At 43.6% G+C, this 25,442-nt stretch overlaps 1 protein-coding gene across 1 annotated transcript in view; it reads right to left on the bottom strand.

Moving 5' to 3' along the window:
• Positions 1 to 208: 208 nt before the first annotated feature.
• DNAJC7 (DnaJ heat shock protein family (Hsp40) member C7) overlaps positions 209 to 25,442 on the bottom strand; it is a 178,448-nt gene continuing 153,214 nt past the window's right edge. The window contains exons 10-14 of the mRNA XM_082271507.1: positions 23,998 to 24,071; positions 23,270 to 23,416; positions 16,668 to 16,820; positions 15,794 to 15,856; positions 209 to 1,020 (exon numbers count right to left, since the gene is read on the bottom strand). Coding sequence (XP_082127633.1) covers positions 983 to 1,020; positions 15,794 to 15,856; positions 16,668 to 16,820; positions 23,270 to 23,416; positions 23,998 to 24,071 — 475 coding nt within the window. The 3' untranslated portion in view covers positions 209 to 982. The remainder of the gene's footprint in view (positions 1,021 to 15,793; positions 15,857 to 16,667; positions 16,821 to 23,269; positions 23,417 to 23,997; positions 24,072 to 25,442) is intronic.

Here is a 25,442-nt window from a genome sequence, read left to right as displayed (position 1 = left end):
AGGTGTTGGTGGTAGTAACACTTTGGAAGGAATGTACAGTTCCTTTGTTTCATGTACAATAAAAGCAGTGCTGGATTACACTAAGAAATGCTACTAATAGTATATTACATTGGTGACTGTAATCTGTGTTGACTGTCTACATTGCTTGGGCTCCCCCTTTCAAAGCCCCTTGAAAGCAGCAATGGAACCCCCTTTTTCCCGATGGAGAGAAGACCATTAGATATACAGATCTTCACAGAATGTCATTAAACTCAAATGTTCATGCTGCAATTCCAGATTTCACCAGCAATCTCCTTTAGAGACCAGAAAGTTGCAAGAAGTCAGTAAATGGGATGGGCGAAGAGGAAGTGTATGCAGACCAATGGCATAGAAATTCATCCACTCATCTGGTTGGTCATAATGGAAGTTTGTCTCCAGTGATCTGCTCCACTCAGCAGTCTAAGTTTTGAAGGAGCAAAAGATATGTACAAGTTCCAGGTTAATCCACAGACTTTTGTGGGTTATAGATACCTGTGTCCATGCATACATGTTTCCAAAGTGTGATAACCGAAAATCTGCCTACGGAAAATTCCAGAGGACTCAAAGCATCACAGGAGCAATATGCACAGAGGTTTTTTTTTTAGGCAGAATGATTCATACTTTCCCAAATCCCACCCAAACATCAAAAAGGATGGTGCAGATTTCACCTGGCTGTGACAAAATGCCAACCCACATTTCGTCAGGCTTTTACATTTTATTTGAAACTTTCGTTCATGTTGCATTCAAAATTTTCTTCGCACACGAGCACACGGAGAGGTATTTAATCTGAGATGGATTCAAAATAATATTTAAAAAAAAAAAAAAACACTTCTCTAATAAACAGAGAGACATATTGATGCTGTGGAGAAGTCTGATTAAATAAAGTCCTTTTTCTGGGTTAAAACACTTGAACAGAAGAGGGATATTAGGGGACGATGGACAGGAAGATGTGTGCGCGGGTCTGTTACCCAAACTGGAAGAAGAAGTTTCCTGGACCAGAAGCTAAAAAAGAAAACGAAACATACAAGTCAATATCTTAACAACGTACAGATTAGGTTTTAACACATTAATGAAGAAAGTCAAAACAAGTCTTATGCCTAAAAACAGTATCGTAACCTTGAGGTGTGTTAGGAAAACTGTACGCATTCTTTGCAACAACTTGGTGTATAAAGGTGAATTACACTCTTTTTTTTTTTTCTAAGACAGGATTGGACTTTCATTTGATTTTGTGGATATCACCTGATTTTTTTTTTCTATGTATCAAAGGAAAAAACGGGCCCGAAATATAATATATGTAAATAAAAAAATAAAAAATTCCTGAACTTTAGCAGTATATTTGCTGCCTTTACCATGACCTACCACTAAACAACCCCCAAAACAAACTACTCCTGATGTTCAGATGATAAGACACATCTGACAAACCTTATAGCCACTAAGAAGGCCATTTTGCAGGAAAGATCCAGAGTTCCCTGATAGGTTCAAAGGGTGGTTTCAATATCGCAGAGGACCAAATTAGGGTTCCAATGATTCTGTAATGAAGGTCTAATTCAAGAAACACCTTGAATAGAGGTTTTTACAAAGGAAAACTAGGCCAGAGGTTTTGCAAACAAAACGCACAAGGTTGTACCTGTGCTTTAAGAGGGTAGTTAGGTCAAAATACAAGTCACAGCGAAAACTCTGGGATTTAAATGTCTGTGTTCACACCAGTCAAAGTAGAAATTTTTCTGGAAGTCGCTTTTCTGGCCATGAGCAATGTGGAAATGACAGAATCAGACACTCCCTGAACCCCATGACTCCTGTTTCAACCGCCATACCATTAAAGGATAAGTTCCCCTTTGAAACACGTTACTTACTCCACCCCCTTTTTAGGCTGGAACATTTTCCAGCATCTGCACCTTTTCCCCCCAATCAACCCCCACCACGACAGCAATTTGAAAACAGCGAAGTAATGTGGGGCTCTGTCCACAAAACTAGGGATGCACCGAAATTTCGGCCACCGAAATTATCGGCCGAAAATGAGCCTATCTCATTTCGGCCGATAATGGGTTAACAGTGCCGAAAATAAATATGGCCGCCGTGGGGAAGGAGGAGGGCGCAGCGCAGGGCAGGTTTTAAAAGTCCCGCCTCTGGCCGGCCATCCGCCTCTTAATGACGTCCCTACTACGATCTGTGCATTATGAATGGACATACTAGGCGGGGGGGCGGGGCGGGGCGAGCGGCCGCTATAGATAGAACTAATGTGATCCTTCACTGTCAGCTCAGCACGTCTATGTGTGAATGAGAACAGAACTGAGCTGACACCGGGCGGGGGGGGGCGGGCGGAGCGGCCGCTATTAGCTGTAACTATGCGAGAGCTTCACTTCCCTGACAGGCATGTATCTCCGCTGACAAGGAAGTGAAGCTCTCACAGTTACAGCTAATAGCGGCCGCTCCGCCCGCCCCCCCGCCCGGTGTCAGCTCAGTTCTGTTCTCATTCACACATAGACGTGCTGAGCTGACAGTGAAGGATCACATTAGTTCTATCTATAGCGGCTGCTCGCCCCGCCCCCCCCCCCGCCTGGTATGTCCATTCATAATGCACAGATCGTAGTAGGGACGTCATTGAGAGGCGGTGCCGCCGGCCAGAGGCGGGACTTTTGAATGCAGGACACCCGAGGAGGGGGACGCTGAGGCAGTGGGGGGAGGGGTGCTGAGGCAGCTTACCAATGGTATTTGTATTATGAAGCATGAGGGGTTAATGTATTGTCACTGCAGGTCACTCATCTATCAGTGGCAGGTAATTAACCCTTTTTTGCTGCATTAGTGCAACCAGTATCAGTGTTAATTAACAATGGTTGCACTAATGCAGCACATAGGGGTTAATTACCTGCCACTGGTCGATCACTAATAGATGAGTGACCAGCAGTGACAATACATTAACCCTTCATGCTTCATAATACAAATACTATTGGTAATTAAATTAACCTATTGCCAACCCATCACAGTACATATACTGTGACAGGGTGGCAGCGACAGGTGTACGTCGCTGCCTGTTTTTGGTGTATGCCCCTGTTCTATCCATTTCAAATTTTTTTTGGGGAAAAAGTAATTTTCGGTTTCGGTTTCCGGCCAAGGGCATCCTGCATTTTCGGTTTCGGCCCAAAATTTTCATTTCGGTGCCTCCCTACACAAAACCGCATCATTCACTCAGTTTCCGGCAAAAAAAAGTGCATTGATTTTTGTTTTCAAAAAGTGGACTTAGCCTTTAAAGCCAGTGACTAAGAAGCAGGATAGAACAGGGGGTCCTGAGACAGGTGGTCTGTGATTCAAAGCCAGTTTTATCACTCTGAACTCCAGGATGTTGATTCCCCTTTGCTTCTCTAGGTAACCATGTTTCCTGAACTGTGATGGATTGAGGCTGGCATCTGTTCTCACTCTCCATGGCTGTGGTAGAAAGATTTCCCCATTGTCAAGGCTGTTCCATGCTTGGCTGAAGAGGTACATACCCGTGTTTCCCCGAAAATCAGACCGGGTCTTATATTAATTTTCACTACAAAAAACACACTAGGGCTTATTTTCAGGGGGTGTCTTATTTACGGTACGCAAAATAATTTACATTTATTCAAAAACAGTCATGTCATCATGACGCTCCTAAAGTGGTTGAAACCCTAACCAAAAAAAAAAAATCCTGATCCTTTTAGTTCATGGGTGTCCAACCTTTTGGCTTCTCTGGGCCACATTGAGTGTAGAGAATTTTTCTCGGGCCGCATATAAAATATATATACTATAGTTAAGGTATATAAGTAATAAAAAGCCACCATGCCCTTCCCGTGCCCCCCGCACTAATTTAAAGAGTAAGTAAACCCTCCTCTACAACTTGTACCTGTAGGTAAGCCTATATTAAGGCTTACCTATAGGTATTGTAAATATCTCCTAAACATGTACCGTTTAGGAGATATTTACCTTACATGCCGCCAGTGACGTCACTGGCGCATGCGCTCTGAAGGAACGGCCGATCGTGCCGTTCCTTCAGAGTCCCGTGCCGTGACTGTCGGCTCCCGCGCGCGTGCGCGGGAGTGACGTCACCGCGACTCCGGCCAATCAGATGGCCGGATGCCGCGATCCCGGAAGACGGGCGACTGGACATGTTGCCCGTCAGAGGTGAGTGAGCGGCACGGCGGGGGCTCGTTCTAAGGTAAGTATTGCATAATGATACTAGCTCATTATGTCTTTCTCTTGCAGGGTGTAAAAAAAAAAAAAAAAACAAAAACAAAAAAAAAACAAACGAGTTTACAACCTCTTTAACACAACTAGAGGATGATCAAATGAAATAGAATCAGTATACAGAGGTTTACTTCTTCTGAGTGATAATAAAGGAACAATGTAACCACCATGACCACTTCAATGATTTGGGAAGGGAAGGGAAACAGGGTAGGGCAGTCGAGAGAAGGAGATTGATGGGATGTTTCTTTGATCTCAAGATCAAAGTACAAGATTTTAGAGATTTTTTTATTCTTCTTAGAGAATTTTGCAAGAAAAACTGGCCCGGGTTGTATCCAGAATAAAGCCTAAAGTATTTTAGGTAAAGGGAATGTTGTAAGGCCATATACCACAAATCTGAACCTGGAAAGTACTCTGCGGCTAATAGTACTTGAAATACTGGAAGGCACAGCTATCAGAGCTTGATGCCCAAAGGACACATTCCAGGCAGGTCCCGCAATCATCAGACACCAGGTCAGAATATGGCCTTCCAAGGTATCGTCAATGTTTAGTTGATCTAGAAAGCTGTATGGAAAGCCCAGTTTGTAGATGATATACTGATTGAAGAAAAAAACACCTTAATAAAATTAGAGAAATTACAGGACTAGTAAAAAAGGGGATAATGATATCTCAATAGAGAAAAATTGTTCTATCCTCCTAGGACACTAAAAGAAAATCAAAGGAGTGTTAAAGACAGAAGTTTTTTTTTATCTTAATGCATTCTATGCATTAAGATAAAAAAGCCTAGTGTGTAGCAGCAGCCCCAGCACCCCCTAATACTTATCTGAGCCCCATCTATATCCAGAGATGTCCACGAGTCTCAACTGTCCAGGACCCTCCCTCCCAATTGGCTGAGACACAGCAGCAGTGCGCCACTGACTTGTTAATCAAGTCAGTTAACCATTTAGGAGAGAGAGGGCTGGGGCCGAACGGCAGCTCGGTGTCTGAATGGACACACATAGCTGCAGCTCGGCTCAGGTGCTCCCATAGCAAGCTGCTTGCTGTGGGGGCACTCAACAGGAGGGAAGAGCCAGGAGCAGAGAAGAGAGACCCGAGAAGAGGAACCCGAGAAGAGGGGGATCCGGGCCACTCTGTGCAAAACCACTGCACAGAACAGGTAAGTATAACATTTTATTATTTTTTTTTTTTAAAACCACAAGACTTTACCATAATTTTAAGGAATACTGGGAGTGGGAGGGGCTATATCTGTCTGACCATGACTTTCTTTGCTAGTGTTTTAAACCTTATGGGTTATAACCCAATTGTCTCAAATTACAGAATCCTGCATTCCTTAATGAAAAAAAGGAAACACTGATTGATCCAACAGAAATACAAATCAGTTGTCTGACAACACACCGCATTTTTTGAGGAACGAGTGGCATCAGCTCTGCCCAGTTTTCTTTTGCCAAAATACTCAATCCCACCCTACTCTTCCATAAGTAGTCCCCAAGATCTTGTAGTCCCCCAAGATAAGAACTAGGGGGGCTCAAAAGACTAATATCACACAGGAAACAAACACAAAACAGCTTACAATTTCTGACACGTATTTTTATATACTTCTTAAACCGCTTTAACAAAACGCAAAGGTGTACTTTATAGACCAAAAGGGAGCATATATTAAAACTTGTTAGGGTTTACATACACTTTAAATGTTCTCTTTATTCTGGAAAGCAACTCCTGCAGCTCTGAGAAGTCACACCATGCACAAACTATTCATGAAAGAAAGATATCTCTTGTGTAAAGCAGTCTTGGTACAGTGTATAGAACACTGTAATGAATCTTAAAGTTCTCTGCTTGTCACCAGCTGTCCCTGTATGAAGCTCCTTTCATAGACAAGAGCTGCAAGAGCAGCAATGCAGGGAGAGTACAGAATGTGCACTGTTCATATAATGGTGACAAGAGAAGGGAATCTCTGAATTGAAGCAGCTGCACATTACATCGATGTACAGTACAAATACACACATAATGCTCATCCCTCACAACTCCAACAATGGATAGGCATATAAACTGTCAAACAGGAGAGCTTTTCAAAACCTATATTGATAGCTTTGTTTAGGAAAATTAAACAGGAAACATTTTTAAGAAAGGTTTGGCTAGCTCCATTCCCATGTATATCCATGCGCAATTCTTAAAATGTCCTTTTCTGTTCATTTTCCTGCATGAAATTCTTATTATTGAACCTTTTTACCTGACAGATGATCCCGCCTATCTAATATGATATGGAGTTGAGTTTAACAAGCTCTGCCCCACTACAACTCCCCGGTGTTCATTAAAGATTAAGGCACAGATACAAAAAAAAAAAAAAAAAAAACAGATCAAAAATATAGTGAGGCAATTATAAAGAATGGGAAGTGTCCTAGAAAATTATTTCCCAGCAAGGATAATGTATTTCCAATAAATTCTCAAGCCTTAGTCTTGTGGGTTACCTAAAATTATTCTTAAAACTAAACTACTCTCATTAAAAGGAATTTTTTGGCTTACTGGCTCACAGGCTTAAAGTATCAGTGGAAAGTACCCTAAAATAAAAATGGATCAGTCACTCTAAAAAGCTGCATAACCTAAAATGCTTACTAAACAGTCCCATATTTTGCAATTAACTTTGTGCTTCTCAGAAATATCAAATTTAAAGCTATGCATAAATTGATTGAGGGCATTCTATTGCAAACTATTGTTGGTAGGAGGCTTAGTAATGTACAGCAAACAAGTTGAGGAATATTCTAGTAGAATGTTGCTCATTTGGAATTTAAGGCCTTTTCCATTGTAAGATAGTCATACAGGCTACAATGTAATTGTACAATTCATTTCACTATTACTACATAACATTAGGGTATCTCTAAACAAATCATTCAAACCAGCAAAATCTTTACTCTTATTAGTGATGGGCAGATAAGATTTGTACAATCCGATCCAGAGGCGTAACTAGAACTTTCAGGGCCCCAGTGCAAGAAACCATGATGGGCCCCCGTCCACGGGCATCCTTACAGAACCCTGCCTCCCGCGTCCCCCCCTGGGAGGCGCATCCAGAGCTTTCTGTGACTGCTGTGTCCTTCGGATGATCACAGATCACTGTAAAAGGCCAATCACAGCAGAGACCACAGACTTGCTGGCTTTCCGCAGTCCTTTCCTCTTATGCTGTGTCTGTGTGAGGAAAGAAGAGCGGTCAACTAGCAAGACTGTCAGTACATTGTTTACACTGATAATCAGTGCAGCCTATCAGTGCCACCTGTCAGTGCTCATCCATGCTGCCTAACAGTGCCAGCTATCAATGCTTATCAATGACACCTATCAGTGTCCATCAGTGCCACCTATCAGTGCTGCCTACCAGTGTTTAATGTCTACCTGTGCCACCTATCAGTGCCCATCAATGCCACCCATCAGTGCTGCCTACCAGTGTTTAATGTCTATCTGTGCCACCTATCAGTGCCCACCAATGCCACCTATCAGTGCCCATCTCAGGGTTCGTACACATTTTTACCAATAAAATTCCATGACTTTTCCATGACTTTAAGTAAATATTCATGACCTAATGTTTCATGAAATGTCTATGTATACATGTTAAATAAGAAGAAAATCCATGTTACACCCATTTCCCTGGCATTGCTACACACTAACGCTAGCTGAAACTGCGTTACCCTCATAGACTGTAAAAAAGGTTACCCCACGCAGAGAGCGTCACATGACAGATCGCGCGAAAGTTAACTATTGTAATTTAACCAATATTATCAACTATATTTGAATATACTGGAGAAAGAAAAAGATTTGATGAGCGCTCCTGCTTGGGGATAAAGCTTCAGTTCAGGCAGTCATGATGGATAAGGTGCAGTCAGACTGGTATGGATGGCACAGATGCACAAATGCGGCGCTTACATCGAGGGCAGCTCTTTGTTAGGCTGAAGCAACAGTCCCACGAACAGGCAGAAAAGAGAGAAAGGCACCACTCAGTGTAGCAGATGTAAATAATTTTATTGACGCATATTAAAAAAACTTACATGGAGGTGTAAGCGTCTATCTTCATAGCTCGGCGTCCTTCCGGGTCCGCGGTGTTTCCATCCCTGAGGCTGGCCAGCAGCCGAAAGATGACACTAGGAACCCATCGGGGGACTCAGTCAGATCGAGGCAGCGGTGAAGCGAATACCTCACTGGAGGGCCGCATGAATGTGATGATGCAGGGGGGGGCAGTAACCGGTTTGTTTCGGAGCATGCGTGAACCGCACCTTGTAGGAGCGTTTCACGCATGCTCTGAAACCGGTTACCGTCCCTCTGCGTCATCAATGAGGTATGCACTTCACTGCTGCCTCGATCTGACTGAGTCCCCTGATTGGTTCTCCCTTAGTGTCTTCTCCTGGCTGCTGGCCAGCCTCAGGGATGGAAACACTGCGGACCCAGAAGGACACCGAGCTATGAAGATAGATGCTTACACCTCCATGTAATGTCTTAATATGTGTCAATAAAATTATTTACATCTGCTACACTGAGTGGCGCCTTTCTCTCAAATTTCCATGACTTTTCCAAAACTTTGTGGGTTAAATTATTTTCCAAAACTCATCCAGGCCTGGAAATTGCCATTTTAAAATTCCATAACTTTTCCAGGTTTTTCATGACCGTACGAACCCTGCCATCTGTGCAGCCTATGAGTGCTGCCTTTCAGTGCTCATCAATGCCCCTCAGTGTTACCTATGAATCAGTTCAGCTTAGCAGTGCTGTCTGTCAGTGCTCATCAGTGCCGCCTAATAGTGCTACCTATGAGTTCTTATCAATGTCACCTATCAATGATGCCAATCAGTGCCCATCCATGCCACCTATCGGTTCTCATCAATGCCGCCTATCAGTGATACCGCCCGTTGCTAATCAATCCCGCTTATCAGTGCAGCTTATCAGCGCTCATCAGTGCCCATCCGTGCCACCTATTAATGCTCAACAATGCCGCCTATCAGTGCTCATCAATGCCACCTATCAGTTCAGCCTATGAGTGCCGCCTATCAGTGCCACCTATCAGAGCTCATCATTGTTGCCTATCATTGCCACCTATCAGTGCTCCTCAATGCCGCATATCAGTGCTCATCAATGACTATCAGTGCAACCTGTCAGTGTCACCTATCAGTGCTCATCTGTTGCGATCATGGTAGCTCCGCCACTTACCAGATCTTTGATCAGAACACTATGACAAGCAATACATTATACACTTTGGGACAGCTTGGCTCCAATGAATGATCCTGACATCACCTCCGTGTGGCCAATGGTTAACATTTAATTTAGTGTTGTAGTCTATTGCTACACACAGGAAGCAGCATTCTCATCTGAAAGGTGCTCCTGCAACTTTCTTCTGTGCACCAAATATAGAGCATTGCTTGCATCAGGATCATTCATTAGCACTGCATATTTTGTGTGTGGATAGGAAAGGTCTTAATTTTGCCAGCCTCTCTGTGCCCACAGCAGCTTGTTTGGGGTGTAGAGATTCAGGTTCAAGGGCAAGTTCGCACCATGTGAATCAGTGAGTTAACGGAGAGCAACTGCTAAAAAGCCATTGTCTTATAAAATTAAGGGGTTGAAAAATACTCTGCAGCTTCCACTGTAACATTTGTGTCCCCCTTCGCATTCTTCCATTTCATTCTCAAACATGTTAGGAGGTTCCTTATCTCTTATTCATAAAGAACGTCAGGGGAAGAGAGGCAGTGTAGTGTTTAACATTTGGAAATTAAAGGTTTATACATTTTCTTAAGAATTAAAAAAATCAGCAGAAAAAACGTAAAAAGATCTGCTTTTTCAGATAAGCCACATTATGGACTAGAATCATAGGGGGAAAGCAGTGTCATAATAGGACACTGCTCCGGGACAGGGCAACAGCTATCATCCCCAAGTGTTATTTTGAATTTCCTTTATACCATGGGTGGGGAACCTTTTTTCTGCCAAGGGCCATTTGGATTTTTGTAACATCATTCGGGGGCCGTACAAAATGATCAACTTAAAAATTAGCCTGTTATATTTGACCACAGCGTGCCCCCTTTCAATGCAGAGAGACCACAGCGTGCCCCCTTTCAATGCAGAGAGACCACAGCGTGCCCCCTTTCAATGCAGAGAGACCACAGCGTGCCCCCTTTCAATGCAGACTGACCACAGCGTGCCCCCTTTCAATGCAGACTGACCACAGCGTGCCCCCTTTCAATGCGGAGAGACCACAGCGTGTCCCCTTTCAATGCAGACTGACCACAGTGTGCCCCTTTTCAATGCAGACTGACCACAACATGCCCCCTTTTAACCACTTGCCTTCTGTGCACTTAAACCCCCTTCCCATCCAGACCAATTTTTAGCTTTCAGCGCTCTCACACTTTGAATGACAATTGCGCGGTCATGCTACACTGTACCCATATGAAATTGTTATCATGTTTTTCACACAAATAGAGCTTTCTTTTGGTGGTATTTAATCATCTCTGGGTTTTTTATTTTTTTACAAAGAAAAAAGACAGAAAATTTTGAAAAAAAAAAAAAGTTTTTCTTATTTTCTGCGAGTAAATTTTGAAAATAAATAAATTTTTCTCCTTCACTGATGTGCGCTGATGAGGCGGCACTGATAGGCTGCACTTATGGGCACTGATGAGGTGGCACTTATGAGGAGGTACTAATATGCCGCACTGATTAGCACTGACAGGCGGCACTGATGAGCACTGATAGGCGGCACTGCTGGGCACTGAGGTGGCACTGCTGGGCACTGAGAGGTGGCACTGCTGGGCACTGAGAGGTGGCACTGCTGGGCACTGAGAGGCGGCACTGCTGGGCACTGAGGCGGCACTGCTGGGCACTGAGAGGCGGCACTGCTGGGCACTGAGTGGCGGCACTGCTGGACACTGGCGGGCGGCACTGATGGGCACTGGCGGGCAGCACCATCAGTGCCCATAGTGCTGCCAGTCAGTGCTCATCAGTGCCTAGATGAGCAGGCACTGATGGGCACTGACTGGCAGCACTATGGGCACTGATGGGGGGCACTGATGGCAGGCACTGTGGGCAGTTAGTGTGTTTGGTGTACCTTGTGTAATCAGGGCACTGGTGATCAGTGCCCCGATAACATTTTTCTTTGTCCCCGACGGCTGATCGTCTCTCTCCTTCCTCACACTGCAGTCTCTGTGTGAGGAAGGAGCGCTGGCGATGAGAGATGATCTCATATGTTTACATATGAGATCATCTCTCATTGGACGGTCCGATAACGTGGTGAATGGCCGCTGTGATTGGCCATTCACCACGATATGTGATCGGCTGTGTCCAAGGGATTTTCCCCGATGTGCGCTCGCGGGAGCGCGCGGGGAGCCTGTGTCTGGGAGGCCGTTTAAAGACGGCCTCCCGAAAATGTGAGTCCGCGCTGCAGCCGTACTTCGGCTACAGTGTGGATGGGAGGTGGTTAATGCAGACTGACCACAGCGTGCCCAATTTTAATGCAGACTGACCACAGCGTGCCCCCTTTCAATGCAGACTGACCACAGCGTGCCCCCTTTCAATGCAGACTGACCACAGCGTGCCCCCTTTCAATGCAGACTGACCACAGCGTGCCCCCTTTCAATGCAGACTGACCACAGCGTGCCCCCTTACAATGCAGAGATCATCGTGCACCCTTCAATGCAGACTGACCATTGATTGACCACAATTGATTGATTGACCACAATGCAGACTGACCATTGATTGACCACAATGCAGACTGACCATTGATTGACCACAATGCAGACTGACCATTGATTGACCACAATGCAGAGTGAACAGCGTGCCAAGCCCCAGTGCACTTGACTTACCTGTTGTAGCGGCGGCTCCCTCTCTTCAGTCCCCGCATCTCTTCGAGTCCTCCCGCCTCCTCCTCGGCCAATGGCATTGGCCAAGGAGGAGGAGGAGGAGGAGGATCCGTGAGACAATAGCGAATTTTCATTCGCTATTGTCACACAACTGGGCGGGCTCGAGGCGCACTGCTCTGCGTCCCAGGTCCACCCTTTTCGGAGACTCCCAGTGTTAGGACGGAGCCATCGGCTCCTTCTGACACAGCGGCACGGGGGGCGGATCGCAACGATTGTGCAGGCCGGACATAACAATCGTGTGGACCGCAGGTTTCCCACCCCTGCTTTATACCATCGGCAGAGGGTGTGTTAATCAGCCCTTTTGTTCAAGCTTCTTTGTGCTTGTGACCTGCCATTGCTAAAGTAAGGAAGTCCCCAGTGGGGTACTTGTGTACCAAGCACTGTGCTTTGTTTGTGTATAGCCAGAAACAGTCTAAAGTAAGGTAAATCTTAATTTGTTAATGTTGCCGAGTTGCATAGGGGTCCAGGCTTTTCCTGTCATAATGGGCATATCTCTGAAGGGTGTATATAGAAACTCCGCGCTTGTGGTCTGATTGGGTATAAATTAAGTTATAGTGTTAAAATGTTTAGGCGGCAGCCTCCCTAAAATATAGTCCGAGAACTATAAGGGAATGTAGAAGAGGGTAGGGAAATGGCGCTGCCTAGTAAAGTAATTAAAGTGCTAGTGATGTGCTGAGGTGCTAAATAAATATGTAAAAATAATAAATATATTACACTCTAGAAAAAGGAGAAGGGGATGGTGCCATCAAGTGGTATAAGGATGATTTGATGGGATATTAAAAAAAATTTAGAAAAGCTTATGAATCAAATAAATAGCACAAACAAAAGATATATGTATATAGAATACATTAACACATGGTGTCCCAAATCTCATATATAAAGTGACCAGTGCAAATACAACACCCGCAATAAATGCATTTCAAATAATATCAATACCGAACCCGGATGTGGTAATCATTATACTCTATTCATATATGTATATTGGACATTATATATGTATATTAGTCCCGACCCAGGTCCAATATACATATATGAATAGAGTATAATGATTACCACATCCGGGTTCGGTATTGATATTATTTTAAATGCATTTATTGCGGGTGGTTTTATCGGCACTACTCAAATACATATATTTCCTTTTGTATGTACCTTAGCCGATCCATAGTGAGCACTTCCACCATTTTACTGGAGTCCGCTATGCCCTACCACGCCTCCGGACGATAGAGTAGACTTGTTTACACTTGGTTGCCTGGCAACCGCATGTATATGAGGGAGGACATCGGAAGTGACCTGATGCTGCTGAAGACGTACTTGCTACGAAACGCGTACAGCGTGTCGCATCACTTCCGGTATCGATAGCGAGGCTAGGACCGCATCGCGCTCCACTCGCAGCATTATCTGCCTGTTTTAACGTGCCAAATTGTGAGTACCTCTCCTACTTTATATGGATAAATAAACCCTGTTCAAACGATATTACACTATATGCCTCTTATCTTGGTACCCCTATTCTACTGGCACGAGTGACACCCCGTGGACCCAGGACCCCCATTGCCCACTGCTTCTGGTTAGGATCCTATTAGGCTCCGGTCACCTCCCCTCAGGAATCCTCATTTCACGGGACCCATCTAGGGACCACCCAAGACGTATATACTGAGGACCGGCGGAGGACACCAGGATCCATCCATTAGATTACCATCTATACCCGCTCTATACCCCTGTGTGGGGTGGGTATTTCTGGTGAGTGTTCGATTCACTAGAGGGGTCACCGAGTACCTCACTGCCCACCACGGGGTCACCCACCACAGGTGTACACTAGAAGATTGTTACTGGCTGTGTTTTTTATGGACTTTTTCTAATCACCTATATTCATGAATCTCCATAATTGCCACTTCACCTTTATATAGTTATATATGAACTATATGGTCACCTTGGGACATTCTTTTGATCACAATTTATCACCTATTTATTCTTTCACCAATATTTATTTGTCATTAACACTTCTGCACAGCACTTTAACTTAGAGGGAATATAAATTGCATTACCTTGGTCCAGACTCATCCTGTTACTGCGTGAGTCCCATGTTTGTACATAACATTTATGGTTATTAGTACACATTGCACTTTAGTTATTTGCACTCAGATTTATATTATAAGTATATACCTCATATCTAATTATATATTTTTCTTTACTAGTTAAACCACCCCACAGTTGTATTTGCACTGGTCACTTTACATATGAGATTTGGGACACCATGTGTTAATGTATTCTATATACATATATCTTTTGTTTATGCTATTTATTTGATTCATAAGTTTTTCTACATTTTTTTAAATATCACATCAAATCATCCTTATACCACTTGATAGCACCATCCCCTTCTTTTTCTAGAGTGTAATATATTTATTAATTTTTACATATTTATTTAGCACCTCAGCACATCACTAGCACTTTAATTACTTTACTAGGCAGCGCCATTTCCCTACCCTCTTCTACATATCTCTGAAGGGTACTTCAGAGTCTGGGAACCACAGAGATGGACCACTGCCCCTGGATCCGTATCGAACCCTGCGGCTAAATACACTAGTTACAACAATGTGCCAAGGTGAGTGCCTAACACAGGACCCAGTGCCCAAAGCAAACATTACAGGCAGAGCCACACAATCCACAAGGTACACACTAAGGGGTACCAACCTCAAACCTTCTAGATAGTCCAAGGCAATAAGCAGTCAGAGCTTGATAGAAATGTCTAGTGAAAAATGTTTTCAAAAAGCAAAAAAAAAAAAGAAAAGAGGTCCATAACCTAATGACACTAGCAAAAACCTGGAGTCTCACGGAATGGTTGGGGTTATAGGAATGTGCACTAGCGATGCCCTAGCAAAGTTATTTGCTAGTGTCCAATTGTCTGAAGTTAACCTGCATACAGCCTATTGTATATGACCACAAAAGCCCTATGTCTAAGGTACGGTTAGGATATACTGTATATTTTTAAAAGGAGGGTCCAATTACACTTTTAAGTTCACCTTTTGACAAAGAATAAATGCACATTTTTTTGCAGGTAAAAAATATGCATTTATTTTTTGGTCGCAGGAGTCTGTAAACTAGTGCACCAGTGATCAGCAAATCGCTGATGCCATGCAGGTCTCCTGCAGACCTGTCAGTGTATCTGCTTGCTTGTACCTCGCACGAGAAAACCGATGCATGCTGGCAGGAAGAATCAATGAACTACCACAGCACCCTGGTTGTTCATTGAGAACCACAAGCCTACATCTGCTAAGGCTGTTGGTACTTGTAGTTTTCCATTCACAGAACACTATAAATGAGTGACGCTGCCGGCTCCGCATGGCCACAACTTTTTAAAATTATGACAGCTAGTGGGGGGAGAAGATCCCCCGCTAGCTGTCAAAGCAGGGCCAGTCCTTTCATAACATGTTACACGTTATGAAAGGTGAAATTAAGGTGTACACTCCTCTGCAGAAAGAGTGCCCAAAATATGCAGAAATAAGTAGTCTAATAGTTTTCTGAACACTTGAGACAAGAAAGGGCTGACGTACCATTAATCAAAATGAATGATTAAAGTACTGTCCCGTGAATGTAAGAAGAAAATGTGCAGCCAGGGCAAATATGAAAGATTGTAGATTAAGACGAAAACCAAAAGAACAATTACGTTATATTATCTGCAAAACATTCTGCTTCTAAAAACTCACCTTCAAAGCTGAAGCCTCCTGGACCACTAAAGAATGCCTTGAAGATATTGTTGGCATCGAAATCTGCAGAAAGAAAATTAATGGATATCAGTTGAAAGACAAAAAGATTCTGCAGTACAAATAATCTACATTAAATTGTTGCAGCATTTGGAAAACCTGGGTTTATTAAGGTTTCTGTAAGCTAAGATGTAAGCTGAGCAAATAAAATGCACTGACTAGACATATAAAAATAGAAAACGGCAATCAAAGCATTTTCTCATTACATATTGCTCTACTATATTGAGTAGTAGATATCTGTTATATCTGATAATACTATTTGATAATACTAGTAGCTGCAGAAATCTTATGATTACTGCCGCGGCTGTGAGCGTCTAGGTGCAGCCGTTGGCCTCGTGCACCGCAACTATAAAATAGAAGTAGTTCTGTTTTATATTCAGACATTTGACACCAAACTTAACCCCAACACACTATGGCTGTCAAAAGAGATCTCTGAAAATGCAAAATCGTTTTATGACTCGCTTTGCTCTGTTCATGTCCTGCCTTTTATTTCTATATTTACCGGTCAGAAAAACTTCAGTACCACAATATGCAGACCAAAAACAAAAAGATTGCAAGAATTATTTTAGCCTGGTTGTAACTGCCGGTGGTGAATACTGCAGCTCATTACAACTTCAGATGAAATGCAGTGCACTAAAGTCCATCCATGCTATGCCTGAACCAAAGAAAATTCTAAATATGTGGGCAAATGCGCAAAAAAGCTCTTAAAAATTATTGCCAGATAAGGTATAATTGGAGGTAAAGCCACACTTAAAAAATTTGCTTCTAACTTGTGGAAAACCAATAAATATAATCACAATGCCTGGCAGGCACTTACCACTCATGTTCATTCCGTCTTCATCCAAGTCCTGTCCACTGTCATAGCGAGCCTTCTTTTTAGGGTCTGACAAGATTGTAAAGGCCTCACCCACTTCTTTGAATTTCTTCTCCTCTTCTTTTTGAACTTCAGTGGTGGCACCACTGTGCCGGTCTAAAGGTATAATGCATATTTTCTCAGTAATTTTGAGGCGTACCAGTATTTACTTTAAACATAATCTGTCATTTTATTTTTTTTTTTTGGCAAAATGACTTGTAAGTAATCTGCCCACATCCCTGATACTCACCTTTGCACTCTGCACCATTACAGTCTTTGGGAAAATGGGATTTTTGTACTTACCGTAAAATCTATTTCTCTGAGTACATCGACGGACACAGTGCTCCATAAATCATAACTAGTGGGTTATATTGCCTCCTAGACTATGACTAGGCAGAACAAAAAAACACCTGGCTACCCCCATGGGCTGTCCTCAGCTGTTATATAAACCCCCTCTCTACTCTAGGTAATCAGATTAGTAGCAAGCAGTATTAGAAGTATGAGAACTCCATAGAGGGGAGGGTTCTGTTCAAAATCGTAAGTACAAAAATTGTTAATCGACACACACAGCGTTCCATAAATCATAACTAGTGGGACATCCAATAGCAGTGCCAAAAGGTAAATGAGGGGTGGGGAAAATAACCCAAGGCTAAACATACAGTGGGTACGGAAAGTATTCAGACCCCCTTAAATTTTTCACTCTTTGTTATATTGCAGCCATTTGCTAAAATCATTTAGGTTCATTCTTCTTCCTCATGAATGTACACATAGCACCCCATACAGACAGAAAAACACAGAATTGTTGACATTGTTGCAGATTTATTAAAAAAGAAAAACTGAAATATCACATGGTCCTAAATATTCAGACCCTTTGCTCAGTATTTAGTAGAAGCCCCCTTTTGATCTAATACAGCCAGGAGTCTTTTTGGGAAAGGTGCAACAAGTCTTTCACACCTGGATTTGGGGATCCTCTGCCATTCCTCCTTGCAGATCCTCTCCAGTCCTGTCAGGTTGGATGGTAAACGTTGGTGGACAGCCATTTTTAGGTCTCTCCAGAGATGCTCAATTGGGTTTAAGTCAGGGCTCTGGCTGGGCCATTCAAGAACAGTAACGGAGTTGTTGTGAAGCCACTCCTTCGTTATTTTAGCTGTGTGCTTAGGGTCATTGTCTTGTTGGAAGGTAAAACTTCGGCCCAGTCTGAGGTCCAGAGCACTCTGGAGAAGGTTTTTGTCCAGGATATCCCTGTACTTGGCCGCATTCATCTTTCCCTCGATTGCAACCAGTCGTCCTGTCCCTGCAGCTGAAAAACACCCCCACAGCATGATGCTGCCACCACCATGCTTCACTGTTGGGACTGTATTGGACAGGTGATGAGCAGTGCCTGGTTTTCTTCACACATACCGCTTAGAATTAAGGCCAAAAAGTTCCATTTTGGTCTCATCAGACCAGAGAATCTTATTTCTCACCATCTTGGAGTCCTTCAGGTGTTTTTTAGCAAACTCCATGCGGGCTTTCATGTGTCTTACACTGAGGAGAGGCTTCCATCGGGCCACTCTGCCATAAAGCCCCGACTGGTGGAGGGCTGCAGTGATGGTTGACTTTATACAACTTTCTCCCATCTCCTGACTGCATCTCTGGAGCTCAGCCACAGTGATCTTTGGGTTCTTCTTTACCTCTCTCACCAAGGCTCTTCTCCCCCGATAGCTCAGTTTGGCCGGACGGCCAGCTCTAGGAAGGGTTCTGGTCATCCCAAACGTCTTCCATTTGAGGATTATGGAGGCCACTGTGCTCTTAGGAACCTTAAGTACAGCAGAAATCTTTTTGTAACCTTGGCCAGATCTGTGCCTTGCCACAATTCTGTCTCTGAGCTCTTCAGGCAGTTCCTTTGACCTCATGATTCTCATTTGCTCTGACGTGCATTGTGATCTGGAAGGTCTTATATAGACAGGTGTGTGGCTTTCCTAATCAAGTCCAATCAGTATAATCAAACACAGCTGGACTCAAATGAAGGTGTAGAACCATCTCAAGGATGATCAGAAGAAATGGAAAGCACCCGAGTTAAATATATGAGTGTCACAGCAAAGGGTCTGAATACTTAGGACCATGTGATATTTCAGTTTTTCTTTTTTAATAAATCTGCAACAATGTCAACAATTCTGTGTTTTTCTGTCAGTATGGGGTGCTATGTGTACATTCATGAGGAAGAAGAATGAACCTAAATGATTTTAGCAAATGGCTGCAATATAACAAAGAGTGAAAAATTTAACCACTTGCCGACTGCCTAACGCCGATCTACGTCGGCAGTCAGCCCCTCACAGGCAAAGTGACGTAGGGCTAGGTCACTAGCTTGTGAGGGTCTAGGGAGCGTGCGCGCGCTCCCGCGTGGTCACGGGCCCCCGCGCGCGTGTGACCGACGGACCCGATGTCCGCCGTCCACTCTGCGATCGGCAGGGGATAGGGAGAAAGTCAGGCAGCTTGTGTAAACAAGCTGCCTGTCATTCTCCCCTGTGTATGAAGGATGATCATACGGTTCTACTATGTAGAACCGTTGATCACTCCTCATACATCTGAAGCCACAGCCAATCACAGTAGAAAGCACGCCCCTAGGGACACACATAGCCCCTCCCTTTCAAAAAAAGTTAACCCCTTCACTGCCAGTGTATTTTTACAGTAACAGTGCATATGTATAGAACTGATTACTGTAGAAATGTCACTGGTAACCCCAAAAGTGTCAAAAATGTCAGTCAAGGGTCCGATCTGTCCGCCGCAATGTCGCAAAAAAAAAAAAAAAAAAAAAAAAATCGCAGATCGCCGCCATTACGCGTTAAAAAAAAACAACAAAAATGACAAAAATCTTTCCCTTTGTTAGTAAACGCGATAACTTTTGCGCAAACCAATCAAAATACGCTTTTTGCGATTTTTTTTACCAAACATAGGTAGCATAAAACAAATTGGCCGAAAATGTTAAAAAATTTTGATTTTTACATTTTTTTGGGGGGGAATTTCATATAAAAAAAATGTGAAAAATATTGCTATTTTTGCAAAATTTACACTCTTTTTTTGTTTATAGCGCGTGATCAAAAAAAAAAAAAAAAACGCACAGGTGATCAAATACCACCAAAAGAAAGCTCTGTTTGTGGGAAAAAAAGGACGCCAAATTCGTTTGGATACAGCGTCGCACGACCGCGCAATTGTCCGTTAAAGTCACGCAGTGCCGAATCGCAAAATACCCCCTGGTCAGGAAGGGGGTAAAATCTTCCGGGGCTGAAGTGGTTAAGGGGGTCTGAATACTTTCCGTACCCACTGTAAGAGCCCTTAACCAGGACACAGGAGCCCCGTCTAAAAAAACTTTTTTTTTTTTTTTTGTCTTACTGTAAAATCCTTTTCTCTGATGTTTATTGAGACACAGCTCCATATCTGCTTTGACTCTTGGGTTATGCTGCTCTCCATAGGAGTAGGACTAGGCAGAAAAGGAATGAACTACGCCTATAGGGCAGACCTAGGGGGTATACTCCCACTTCCTGCTATAATTTTGTAACAAGCAGTGCCAGAAGAATACATAACCCAACTTACAAAAGGGGTGGGTGCTGTGTCCGCCAATGAACATCAGAGAAAAGGATTTTACGGAAAGACAAAAATCCAGTTCTCTCTTTCGTTCATTGAGACACAGCTCCATATCTTTTTTGACCCTTTGGGATGTTCCAAAGCAGTATCAACATGAGAGGTGGGAAAAACACAGAAATAAACATATTTAACAAAGGGGCTAAACTTAGCCAACCAGGTAAACCAGGAGCTCAATCAGGAACAACTGGAGCTCACCTACCAGGGAAAAAAAAAATACACCCTCAATAGGCAGGAGCCTCTGCAACAGCAGCCTGCAAAACTTTGCGGCCGAATGCAGCATCCGCAGATGCAAGTACATCCACTTTGTAAAACTTTGTGAATGTGTGCACAGATGACCAGGTGGCGGCCGGCTTGCAAACCTGTACCACTGATGACGGAAGGCCCAAGAAGCACTAAGTGCCCTCGTGGAATGCGCCTAAACAGTGAAAGGAGGAACCTGACCCTTAATAGAATAGGCCTGCACCACTGTCTGCCTGATCCATCTGGAAAAAGGTTGCCACAGATGCGGCCTGTTCCTTACGAGTTCCATCTGGAAAGACAAATAAGGAATCCGATTTTCGGAACGACTCAGTCGCCGTCGGGTAAACCCTCATTGCTTGAACCACATCCAGGGAATGTAAAAAACAAACAGTGCCAGGCTAAAGACATGAAAACAAGTCAGATTGATCCAACATATATGGTATCACATAATTGCATTTCAAACATAAAATGTAATAAAAAAAAAAACAACAGCGGGATGCATCAGAGGGGTCCCTAGGAAGGGCCCCCACCAGGACAAGGCCACTCCTGAAGAAAAAAAAGCCACTGCAGCCGCAATCCCCCCCCCCCCCCAAAGGTAGGACCTGCTATGGGTAGGGGAAAAGTGGAGGGGGTAGGCCTAATATCCCAGAGGCACCGAGGGAGCCCCGAAGGTCCAACTATTCCAGGGAGGGAGCCCACATCCACCCTGAGACCGCCAGAGAATTGGGGAGACAGTATTACTCACCCTACCATGGTACCAGGTGGGCTCCACTCCGCACAGACCACCTCCCACCCGGGGTGGGGGTGCTGCCAGCCAGGGGAATACGCTGTGACTCAGGGCGTTCCAGGTAGATCCCGTATCAGCGAGACTTGTCCATTCGCAGGCTCGTCCCCATCCATCGGGGCTCTGTCGTGGCGAGGCCTAGTTCTGGACTATAACCTGCTCACGCTCGTTGGCCAGGCTGGGAGACCATAAGAATCTAGAATCCAGTCCGAAACCACAGCCGGCTGTTGCTTGTAGTTCTCTAGGAACTCTAACTAGTGAAAATAAAAAAAAAAAACAAAATAACAATTTTCCCTATTAATAGCTAAGACCTAAGTCCCAGCAGGGAACTAGGCCTATTCCTTAACTAAGCAGAAACAAACTGGCTGCTGTAGCAGAGTGTGTGGGGTTATGCCTGCAGGGACAGCCCCCATAGGTAAGGTAAAGCTTTTTCCTGCCTAGTGCCTATTCCGGATTTGAGGAGCATAACCCAAGATATAGAGCTGGATCGGTCAATGAAGGATAGAGAAAACCGCCCTGCTGATCACCAGTAAGTGCTCCTCATGGCTCTTTCCCCCTCCCTAACTTAGCTTGAAGTGAGGATGGGAAGAGATGATAGCCAGAACCCCCTTCCCCAAACTGCCAGAACTTCCTATGGCCCAGCCTACCCGTCAAGCATGGAGTTTAGGGGGCTCTTAACAGTTGGAGAGTTTTCTCTCCTCCCCTCCTTCACCCCAGGACCTGTAACTGACTGCCTCGTCAGCTATGGCACAGGGGGGGTGAAGGAGGTATCCAGGGATGCCTGCCGTGGATAAAAAACGACTTTTCAGGCAAAAATAAACTGGGGAATTGTCCCCTCCAGTGCCGGTGTTTGCAGGATGCAAGAAACACAAGAATTTAGGGGGCAGCCTAGGGTGGCCTGTTGTAAACTTGTGTGCGCTTCTGTTTCATGCAGGAGGTGGAGCCTATCTCTCATGTGATCGTCCTGGAGGATGACTGGGGAAATACCTGTTGCTTACAGGTATAAGAGCATATGAACTCCTCCCAGGATACAGTGCTCAGGCCTGGGTTGTAAATCACTAGACCAGAACACGGTCACCTGGCAGGTAGGAGTAAGTTAACCTTGAATAACTTCCAAAACAAAGCATACACTGAGGACTACAGGCTGACAAAATAAAGGAGCAGAGAAGGACCACTGAGAAGGGGAGTATCAATGGGCGAGGAAGATTTCTTACAAAAGAGTCTGTCACTTTATACTGAGTCTCTTTAAATGCAGTAAACTGCCTTACCCCTGTTAACACCATTAGCATGTCGAGGATTCTGGGACACCGGAAGTGAAATCTAATGCTACCTAAAGGTATGTATTTGTGTATGTATAAAGAAACCACAGATTTACTTTATCAAGGTACTGTGTGGATATGCAATGGTATATGTATGCATAAGAGGTATGTCAGGATGTGGCTGCTTATTATTTGTAAGAGTAAAAAGCCTAATTACAACGGTTCTCTGCCAAATCTGTTTCAATAGTGAAGGGTAAGGTTTGAAGATGTAATTACACGCACTTCTATTCAGACATCCCAAACTATGCACCACTAGGTCCTATTCTTTATCCAGATGGTTCTGCTCATATAAAAGGGTCACATCCATAGAAGGTTATGGGAAATCGTAGGCAGATGAACGTGGAGGTTGATAAGAAATGGACAGTTCCTGTCTGTTTTGAGAACCAAATCCTTCCCTACTGTCCAATCTGCATTAAATAATTTACGGTGCTTTAAATGATATATTATGGTTCACTTAGTAAAGTATTGCTCTGTTCATTTCAAAACAGTGACCGCTTTACAAAAAGTGAAGTTTATACTAGTGGAAACAGAGTGTATACAGTTTTATGCAACAACATCCGTTCGCAGACATAAATTGGTCTATTTGATGATGTATTAACCTGGATGATGCATTAACGCTCGTTTCCTGTAGGCTTTCTTTATCTCATCTTCAGATGCATTCTTGTCCACTCCTAGTATTTTGTAATAATCTTTCCTCTTGCTTTTCTTTAACTCCAGCTGTGCGTTCTTAAGCAAATGTTTGTGTTCTAGACAGAAAAGAGCATGCAGAGAATGAGTTATAACAGCTCTATTGTTTCCCCATACACTATTGTTTGCTGACAAATGTGGTAAACCCAGCGAGGGCTCTTCTTGGTACAGTGACCCACCATCTGCCATTCCCTCCCCCATTTGATATAGCAGCACACAAATAAACACTGGGGTATGTGTATGACAAAGACTGGACCAGTGCCCGCAACACCAACTACTCAAAAGTATGTACTTAGGATAGTGGTTCCCATGGAGACAAACTCACAGTAATAAGCTAGCTTGCAGAATACTTTCTATGCAAATAGCGCTATTTTGAAATGTCACGTTTCAAAATGTAACGTTCTCTTTTTAGATAACCAAGGCATGGGAAACAAAAACTCCAAAAGAGGGATTCTCAAATATTCACCCTGCTATGTGCTCAGCACTTCTGGGTGCAGTAATGGCAAACTATCAAAATGCATCAAATTTGTCACAATAAATACATAAAGCAAAATCCTCCTATACTAGACCTATACTCCAGCTCTTTTATCAAAAGATCCTTGCGTTATTGTTGCAAAGAGTCCAAATAAGCTTTACTTACCTTTCGTGCTTTCTGTCTGGTAAACTTTCTCATAATCTCTGACTGCTTCTTCATACTGTTCTGTGTCTGTATAACTGGGCACAAGAACAAAAGTTTATGTTTATCATAATCTTAGCAGAATAGTAAAATTTATTTAATGCTCAACCCTCAGGCAGGTAGTAAAAATGCATACACTATATATACTGCTGATTCAGTCCAGGGGGCATTTAATAGAGAGGAAAGCTGGGTACACACTTAAGTTTTTTCGACCATGCAAAGTTAGTTCAGCAATCTCCCCTGCTAAGCTGTTGCGTTCTGACAGGGGGACGGACCCCCCGCCAGAACACTCCAATTAGTAATCTCTGCCACTGGCTAAGAGCACTGATTGGGAGTTGATCAGGTGCAGGTTTTCCATTATGCAAGTCTGACAGAAGCCAGCTGAACGGCTGGCTTCTGTCGGGCAGACTGTACACACGAGCCGAATGTCTGATTTTTTTTTAAATAAACGGCCATTCGGTTATTTACCTTACACGCCGGTCTTGTGGCAGCTGGCACTTCAGTCTTCTCTACCTATATGGAATGTGGTAGGGCCCTAGATATCAGCATGCATAGTGCAGGACACGTGAATGTAGCTGGCCCTGCATGGTTTGTGATGATGCTGGTGAGGGGGCAGGCATGGACCAGAGAAGAGAAGCAAGTTCAAGGAACTGGTCTGGTTATTTGGTGGGGAGTTATTCTGCTATACAGTACCTTGAAATAAATAATATGCTATTAATCAACCAAATAAGATACAGGAGATGTGGGAAGGGACAGACTTGAGTGGAAAACGACAGAAGTAGGCCTTTATTTTCACAAATCAGCTATCAGAAAATGCATGCAGGCACCCTTAGGTGTGTGTGCGTGTGTGACCTATAGTATTAAATAATCTAATAGTAATTTGTATCTGGACAAAGAATCAAAAAAAAAAAAAAAAAAAAGATTTGTCAAAAATATTTAACGTTTCAAAGCTTTCTATGGTTTCTAAGAGCAGAGAATTCACTTCTCACTTGTGTGCTCTTGTCCTGCTATAACGTGAATTGGTTACATCAGTGCCCAAATATTGAAAAGTGCAGAAGCTTTGTAGTAAAAATAATCACCTTTACTCTCTAATGAGCTTTGTACCCAGGGAGTTCCTGAAACCCAGGTTCACACTTATACAGGTGGACTTTTGCTTGATTCACAACTGTGCTGCAGATCCCTCAGAGAAAATCCAGTCCCTCACAGCTTAATAGTTCAATTCCAAAGTCTGCCAAATTAGAATTTTCAATGGTGGAGCTTCGTTTAAAATCATAGGCAGACCTCCAAAGCTGTATTTATTGAAAATAAAAGTAGCTCTGTGGCTACCACTATTCTTCCAATTGTTTGGCCAGCAAATTACAACTCAACAGCAGTCCAAGTTCCAACTGCTTTGCAATTCACACCAAAAT

This window comes from Pelophylax lessonae (genome assembly GCF_965119305.1).
Source record: "Pelophylax lessonae genome assembly, chromosome: 11".
Classification (NCBI taxonomy): domain Eukaryota; kingdom Metazoa; phylum Chordata; class Amphibia; order Anura; family Ranidae; genus Pelophylax; species Pelophylax lessonae.
The sequence above is the reverse complement of the archived record's forward strand: the minus strand, read 5'-3'. Positions and strand labels throughout refer to the sequence as shown.